At 37.1% G+C, this 8,808-nt stretch overlaps 1 protein-coding gene across 1 annotated transcript; it reads right to left on the reverse strand.

Annotated features, from left to right (window-relative positions):
* Nucleotides 1–553: 553 nt before the first annotated feature.
* On the reverse strand, nucleotides 554–4,609 carry UQCRB (ubiquinol-cytochrome c reductase binding protein). Its single transcript, XM_079126155.1, has 4 exons — nucleotides 4,526–4,609; nucleotides 2,506–2,577; nucleotides 1,449–1,615; nucleotides 554–762 (listed from the first exon to the last, which is right to left on the reverse strand). Exons 1-4 carry the CDS (start codon nucleotides 4,542–4,544, stop codon nucleotides 685–687), a joined length of 336 nt encoding a protein of 111 aa, XP_078982281.1. The 5' UTR covers nucleotides 4,545–4,609; the 3' UTR covers nucleotides 554–684.
* Between the last annotated feature and the right edge of the window lie 4,199 nt (nucleotides 4,610–8,808).

The raw sequence follows: 8,808 nt of genomic DNA on the forward strand, positions 1-8,808 counted from the left end.
TAGTACCCAAATCTTACAATATACTTGATAACAACTTTTTTTTGCATTTGCATATTTTTATACTTATCTACTTTGGTTTTCTAACCTACGTTATCCTCACAAGGGCACATACAGATATACTCATATTGAGGTATACACAATCGATTTCTAATAGAAAGATACAAAATAAATCTACTTGGAAAGCAGGTGTTTAAGAAGCTGTTTGTCTCCCTTTTTTCATTCAGTCTCTTCTGAAGCTGAAAGCCATTCTGCATGAGTGCTCTTGCTTCTTGCCCCATCCCATATCTGCCAAGTAAGGTCTTGATGCAGCTCCCAAGTATCTTGCAAGTCAACAAAGGTCATCTAAGGGTGATTCTGCTTGGTAGAAAGTTATATCCTTCAGAAAACTAAAAGGTTATCCAAACAATGAGGGAAAGATTCAAGTGGCCTCTCTGATTTCCAAGAAGCAGTTTAACACTGACTTAAAATATCTTAAAACTCTGGAAAGAATTTTGACAGGTAAGTGAATTCAGGACTTATCAGGCTAAGATTTAGAAGTCAAAAACTCCAACAATGATTATGATAGACATTTATTTAAAGTAATATATATGCAGACGAAATAATTTTTTAATTGTATGTTTCAAGTTTAACCAACTTCATAGAAATCTATGAGGACAATTATATCCACAGATTTCAATTACATGATTACTTCTTTTCCCATTCTTCTCGTTCTTTTCTTTCCCGAATAACCTCTTTAAGATACGGTTCAAGATAGAATTTATCCTAAAGAATAAATAAAAGAAAAATATTATATTCTACCATGACATACTGATATATTCCAAACACTCAATAGGTCTTAAACATCAAAATTAATTACCTTTTATCTCCAAAACACATATACTGTTATATTAAGAAAGTATAATCTCAACCAGACTAAGAACTAGACACTTTTTAAAATGCAAAACCCCAAAAAGACACTACAATAAGCTGCTTTCATAGATTATGAGAGGTAAATCCATCAGGGAAGAAAAAGAAATCAGTGTTCATAGGGTTTTGTCTGGTTTTATTGCAGATCAAAGGGTGAGGCTATGCTTCACAATTCCTTCCTGGGCATCAGAGGACCATTCTGCGGCCTTCGTATGAACACCAAAATGTTTTTATTTGAGTAGGAAGCCAACTATAGAGGGAGAGAAATGGCTTGGGAAGCAGAAGACTAAAGATTCTATTTCTGACTTTCTATATTAAGACCTATTTAGTGATTCTGGAAATCACTTCACCTCTAGTCTCAATGTACCTTTCTCTAAAATGGAGCCAATGCTTTCCTTATTAACCTACCCAGGCTATTAAAATAATATTTATTTGGTACAACTTTGAGACTTCTAAAGTCTACACAAATGAATGTGCTTCTTTTGTTTCTAATATTCCATTCTTAAAAGCCAACAATGTCAGACACATAAAAGTTGTTCTACCTCCTCATATTTTGTCCACTGCTCTTTAGGCAAGATCTGTTGCCTCATGGTCAGGTCCAGGGCTCTCTTAATGCGAAACATCCTGTCATTATAAAGGTTCTCGGGAAGCCTTCTTATGGCTTCTTTTACATCTTCATCCTCATATATCGTATCATCTCGCATTAACCCTATGATAGAAAATAAAAGAGTTAAATAAAATATGCACTTCAAAAAGTAGTGATTTTTCTTTTTCTTTTTTTAAGAGTACAATATCTATATGACTTATAGCTTAAGACAGGTTGAAATATCAAGAGTTTAAATCACCAGGTATGATGTTTTGAAACCTAAAGCATCTCAAATATAATGAGCTATTTCTTGAAACAATATATGGGCCTCTTATGATCACCATCACAAATTGTATATTTCATCTAATCCAATTCCAAAACATTTCAAATGTTGTCCTTGAACACATATCTAAAAACCACATCTCTATTTTCTTATACTTCAAATCTGAGATCAAGAATCTTAAAATGTCAGTGAACCAAAGACCTAGTAACATTCAATAATGCTTTCCATTAGCTTCAACAGCAAAAGATGAAGTTCATAGCAAATTATAAAGTTCAAAAAAATGTCATGGGGGTTGGGATTGTAGCTCAGTGGTACAGCACTTGCCTAGCACATGTGAGGCACTGGGTTCAATCCTCAGCACCACATAAAAATAAAGATACTGTGTCCATCTACAACTAAAAAGATTTTTTAAAAAATGTCATGTCACATTTTAAGATGTGATTCAATTTTAATATTTGGAAAAAATGTTTTTATTCAATGTTCACATAAGGGAGAACGTAAGGAAAATTGTTCTGCAACCATAAATTGTTTCCATCTCAAATATTTTTAGAGGATTTCATCCCTCTCCTCTCAAAAAGAATAAAAAATAAAGAAGTGTGGTCTAATTTTAAAATTTTCTGATGTACACAGAAGCAAAAGTGTTTTTGCAACCATAATACATCGTACAAAAACACTATTCTCAGAAAAAGAGGATGAAAACGAAGAAAACAGAAGATCGCAAAATACTCACCTAGTTTATTGAATCCTGCAGCATTATAATACCATTTTCGAATACCATCCAGCCACCGGCCTGATGCTGCAACTAGTAATTATCACAGTTAGTTGCTCCAATTCACTTACATTCCATGAACACAGTGTTAGATAAACAGCCAGTACACTCCTATAGTTACCTTCTTACAAATATAAGAAGGAATTTCCTTTCAAAAACTTACACTCTATACATTTTCATTAAAAACTGCTTATTTTTTTAATGAACAAAAGTAACTCTGGGTAAAAAATTATGTAGCAAGTCATGGGAGAAAAGGGTGAGCTCAAACACAAGTATACAAATGATCCATAGGTATATTATTGCCACTCCAGTTTAAATACAACATGCAGGGTCCTTATGTCCACCTACTACCACTAGAATTGAAGGAGCGGGAGACAGGAAACGGACTTGAAAGATTTCTATCATTGTTAGTTACAAAATATACTACAGGAATAACTATAAATTTGTCTTTTCAAAGAAAACAGTATGAAAATAAGGGTGATATTTCAGAATAGAGCAACAGGTCTAAAGACTCTCATCTGCTAAAATTTTTAGTCAACATTACCATTATTTGACTTGGCTATACTTTAAAAAAAAAATATATATATATATATATATTTCTAGAAGAATTTTCAGTACCATAAGTTAGTAATTTAAACATTAATATGGATTAGAAAAAGAAACCCATTTCCTCTTTCCAAGCGGCTACCTTTCCTTAAGAGAATGAATATTTGAAAAAAAAAAAAATAAGTAATGTTAAAACTCTTGGGGGAATAAAGCTGAGCCTCACTGAGATAATCCAGTAGGGGCTAAGGACATGACTGTTCCTGATATACACAAAGAGATATGGTACAGATAGGAAGTCAGAACAAGTTTAAACTTTCTTTTAAAATTTTTTCTAGGGTTAGCCCCTTACCAAGGAAGAAATGCAAACTCTCCTTTCACTATAACCTCATCACACCCTGACTCCTTAGTACATTATGGATAACATGGCATTAACAAATCTCCTTGGAAATTAGCAGTTATGTATAATATCACTTTCAGGAAAAAATAAAAAGAAGCAGCCTACAGAAGTGATCTCACCCAGAGCCAGAGTTAGCTACTAACATTAGGTATATATGGTTCCCAAACACAACACAGAAGAACGCCCCAAATATGTTAGATTAATTAATTAATAAATCCTTATATGTCTTCTCCATTCCCTAAAAGCTCAATGTCATTTAGGTTAACAGATTTATCTGGCAATCTTTCATTAATGATTTCAAAATTGCTGGGGGTATGAAGAAAGGGTCCAATATTTTACAAACTTCCAATTTATACCGCCAGAGGGCAGAGATTAGCAAAAAGAAAAAAGAAAATAAAAAACACCACGAGGTTGCTTTAAATGTTCCGAAAATTTCTGCAATGTACTCTATAATAAATGTGTTTGTTCCAATTCCTACAACAAACACAGGCTTCTCCAAACCTACAGATAAGCTCACGTTCCAGATAAACCAAGGGTAAACTGAAGCCTCACTGTAAACGTAGCTCAGCTACCTCTAATTTCCAGGGAGAACTCGAGGGGCGAAACAAGGGCTCCAATTCCATTTCCTCCAATAACCATTGTCTGTTACCAGGCATGAAAGAAACCTCAAGTGGTAGAATTTATCGAGCCAATGCAATTGACAGAGCTTGGCTCATTTAGTAAGCACTCGGTTCACTTTGGCTGACACCCATTAATTATCTCTTTGCGTCTTTGAACTTTCCAAGGGCTGAGGGGAAGGACGCCGAGCAGCGGCAGCTGGCGCTCAGGGATGTGAGTTACCACTGGCACGACCGCAGCAGCAGGTCGTCTCAACCCTCAGGCCAGCCGGACCTGGAAAAGGGAAGCCCGCTGAACGGGAGCCGCCACTTTCCCTTACTCGCAAACCTGGCCATTTTGGGAGATCAGAAAAAGAGCAAGTCGCTGCGAAAATAAGGCTGAGCACCGCAGTGCCCACCAGAAACTACCCCCGTAACTTACCAGCAGGCCTGGTCGCCATTTTGACCCGGGAGCGAAGCGTTGCTTTCTGGGTACGTCCTAGAGGACGCGCCGGGCGCAGTGCGCAGGCGCCTTACGTCACGGCGCGAGTCAAGGGAGGACATCCGCGCAGGCGCAGTTCCGACAGCCAGCGTTAGGCATCTGCTGTACCTCCCTGAATGGATGAGGTCAATGGAGTAGAATGGGCATTTTGCATGCTGTTCCAAGATTTGTGCCATGCGAAGAACACTAGGCGAAGAGTTAGAAGACCCGGCTTTAGTGCAGGTTCGGTTACTTACTAGCTGTAAGAACTTGGGGAATATTTTTCAGGTATACAGTCCCTCCACATGGGTTGGGGGGTTGGATCCACCAGCCCAGAGGATACCCTTGATGTTAAAGTTTCTTTAAAAAAGTAGTGTAGTATTTGCTTATAACCTACACGCATCTTCTGTGTTCTTTATGACATCTCTGGATTACTTTTAATATTTAGCACAATGTAAATCTATGTAAACAGTTGTGATACTGTATTATTTAGGGAATGATGACAAGAAAAGTCTGTACATATTCAATACAGGTGCAGTGTTTTTCATATATTTTTGATCCGTGGTGGACTGAATCCACATATGTGAAACCTGCAGAAATGGAGGATTGAATCCTCATTCAATTCTAAATTTATGATGTAAGTACTATGATTATTTTCTTTGTAGAGAGAGGAAGGTGAGATTCAGAAAGATTGAATAGTTTGTCCTCTTTGTCACCAATACGAATCCAGATTCTTCCAAAATCTGAGAATCCAGATACAAATCTAAGCCTCCTTAATTCTAGAGCCATAAGAGATACACTACTAATCTCATAGAGAACTAAACCTCTCTGGTCTTCAGTTTCTCCAGCCGAAGTTCTACATCAAACCATTTTTAATGACATGTTGGGTCAAAAAGATTTAAACTATCACCAGGCCTGGTGGTGGTCACCTGTAATTCTAGCAATTTGGGAGGCTGAGGATTGAAAGTTTAAGGCTGGCCTGGAAAACTTAGCAAGACCCTGTCTCAAAATACAAAAGGGCTTGAAATGCAGCTCAGTGGTAGAGTGCCCCTGAGTTCAATCCCCAGCATCTCAAAAAGTTTTAAAAATATTAAATCTAAGAGATATTGTAGATTTTGCATATATAAAAGAGGAGTAAGTACATAGATTTTTTTCCACTTTCAAGTTCTAAGCCCCAACATGTAAAGTCTGAGGTATAAAAATCTAGGGACAGAAAACAATTGATGGCATTAGCATGACTGATAGTTACTGGTGTGCTTCCATCATTACCAAATAATACCTTATTTTTTTGTTTTTTCTTTCAGTTCTAAGCTGAGGCCTGGGACAATTTAGAACTTGGTTTTGTATATTTGAAGTGTTATTTAATAATCTTAGTCACAAACCAATTTTAGTTATGTTGCCTTCTTTCTTCTGTCTCTGCTGCCATAATTTCTTCCTTTGACTTCGTCCTCTATGCAGCCCTAAAAACTAATGAATGGCCACTTACAGCCTACATGAGCAAGGGTTAAGTCTGAAAGATATGAAGAAATGCAATAATTTGTACATTGTTTTACAAAGGGAGAGGTAGTCCATAAACTCTTCTTTATCCTTTAAGTAGCAGCTGGTTACAGAGTGCAAGTGGCCAGAGAAGAAAGACCTATGTAAAGGGATCAGATACCCAGGATTGTCACATAATTCAGTTCCTCTAGGCGTTAAGCCTGGAGCCTGGTAGTATTGCTGATTCAAAAGTTATTTTAGGTTGAATATCTCCTGATATAGGGCAGGGATTACACTTCTTTGTCCTTTTAAAAGTTAGGCACCAGGGGACTGGGGGTGTGGTAGAGCACTTCCCTAGCATGTGTGAAATGCTGGGTTCAATTCTCAACACCATATATAAATAAATAAAATAAAGGTCCATAACAACTAAAAAAATATTTTTTTAAAAAAGGCACTGAGCTAAGGAACTGAATAGATAATTCACAGAAGAAATATAATCGATCAACAAATATATGAAAAAATGTTCAACATCTCTAGCAATAACAGAAATGCAAATTAAAACTACTCTTAAGATTTTCTCTCATTCCAGTCAGAATGGTAGTTATTAGGAATACAAGCAACAATAAATGTTGGCAAGAATATGGGAAAAGAGGTATACTTGGACATTGCTGGTGGGACTGCAAATTGGTGCAACTGTTATGGAAAGCAGTATGGAGATTCCTCAGAAAACTTGGACTAGAACCACCATTTGACCCAGCTATCCCACTCCTTGGTTTATACCTAAAGGGCTTAAAGTCAGCATACTAACAGTGATGCAGCCACATCAGTGTATATAGCAGCTCCATTTATAATAGCCAAACTATGGAACAATTCTAGATGTCCTTCAGCAGATGAATGGATAAAGAAAATGTGGTATGTATACACAATGGAATATTACCCAGCCTTGAAGAATGAAATTATGGCATTTGTCAGTAAGTGAATTATCATGCTAAGTGAAATAAGCCAATCACAAAAAACAAAGGCCAAATGTTTTCTATAATATGATGATGCTAACACTTGTTCACAGTAAGGGGGAGCTAGGGAAAAATAGAGGTACTTTGCATTAGGCAGAAGGGAGTGAAGGGAGGGGAGAGGACATGGGGGTAGGAAGGATAGAATGAACTAGACATTACTACCCCATGTGCACATAATGATTATACAACTGGTGTGATTCTACATCATGTACAATCAGAAGAATGAGAAGTTATACTCCCTTATGTATGATGTGTCAAATTTGCAACATGCCTTTCCCCATAAGTAGATTGGCAACTCTTCAGTCACAGTGTCCTAGTGGAGACATCTGGGATATGTTGACCTGTATAACTAAAACAACATGGAACGTAGCCTTTGTGGTCCCAAGAGACACGTATGAGAAATGTGTATGGTTTTAAATCACTTGGGATTTTAGGAGGATTCATTTGTGTAGCTCAGCTAACCTAATCTGTTATGAGTGTGTTGTTCAAAAAGGCAAAATGAAGTTCTATGGTACAGAAAGACCAGGCAAGATTGTTCCGTGCTGTCTCCCAGCAGTACCTTCATTGATTCCTGTTTATTGACCTCAATCCATTGAAGAATTCTCTGAAAGCATACATCTATGTCATCTTTGCCACTGTGTCCTAGGACCTCAAATGTCTATTGAATGAATGAATAAAATATCTTTAACAGGAAGGACATTATACCTGACTCTGACCAATTACAAATTAAGTTTCTCGTTTCTTTCAGGACATCAGGCATACTACAAATCCTTGTGCATATCACCCCCAAAGTTGGTGGCTTTAAATCAATTTCTCCCATTTCTGAATCCAGCTATAGTTAAGGCTGCAATACTCACTGAAATAGCTGCTTCACACATCTGGCATTTGGTTGGCATGGGTGGACCAACAGGTTTGGCTAGGCATCTGTTTTTTCTTTCCACCTACCTTCTCTAGTAGAATGACTAGATCTCTTTAAATAATAGCTCAGGATTCCAAGAAGACAAACCTCAATGTCCAAATGCTTATCAAGAATCTACTTGATAATGTCCCATGGGCCAAATCTCATTGGGCTCAGTTATAATGAGAAGGAACTTCTCAAGAGTGTAAATAACATGGCTGGAGTTGTGGCCCATTGGTAGAACACTTGCCTGGCATGTGTGAGGCCTGGGTTTGATCCTCAGCACTGCATATAAATAAATAAAAGATCTATTGACAACTAATAATTTTTTTTTTTTAAAGTGTAAATAATAGGTATGGTTCCTTGGGCACCACCAATATTAAGTCTACTCAATCTGGTGATCCTAAGGCAGATAGTCATGGTGTCTCATTTACAAATATAGAAGCAAAGCTCAGAGATGAAATCACTTGCCCGGGATAACACATGGTGAGGGTATTCATGCTATAAATCTGCTTCCTGGAAGTAAGTCACTTTATTATGACTATTAGTCTTATTGTCCCTACTTCTCTTCAAACTTTCCTCCCTGTCCCTTTCCCTTTCCTGAATTTTAGTAGTCAACTACAGGCAACTTTGAATATCTGTGCTCAGCAAGGTAACACTGTAGATAATTCAAAGTGAAATGTGTTTGGAGCACTGAATAGTAGTTATTAGATGAATGGTATACTACGCTTTAGAAACTCATAACATTTCAAAGGAAATAAAGCCATCTAGTGATGAACACTTGGAAAGATTTGTGACTGTAAGAGCAGGAAAACCTTCCACTGTTCTCATCTTCATCAGAATGACAAAGTACCAGT

The sequence above is a fragment of the Sciurus vulgaris genome (genome assembly GCF_902686455.1).
Source record: "Sciurus vulgaris genome assembly, chromosome: 1".
NCBI lineage: Eukaryota > Metazoa > Chordata > Mammalia > Rodentia > Sciuridae > Sciurus > Sciurus vulgaris.

Bases quoted from the DNA above. Each gene is read 5' to 3' on its own strand.
- UQCRB (XM_079126155.1), bottom strand. The intron at 1,616-2,505 runs GTGAGTATTTTG...TTTCTATCATAG, and splicing joins TGCAGGATTCAATAAACTAG to GGTTAATGCGAGATGATACG. The intron at 763-1,448 runs GTAGAACAACTT...TTTATTCTTTAG, and splicing joins AGTGGACAAAATATGAGGAG to GATAAATTCTATCTTGAACC.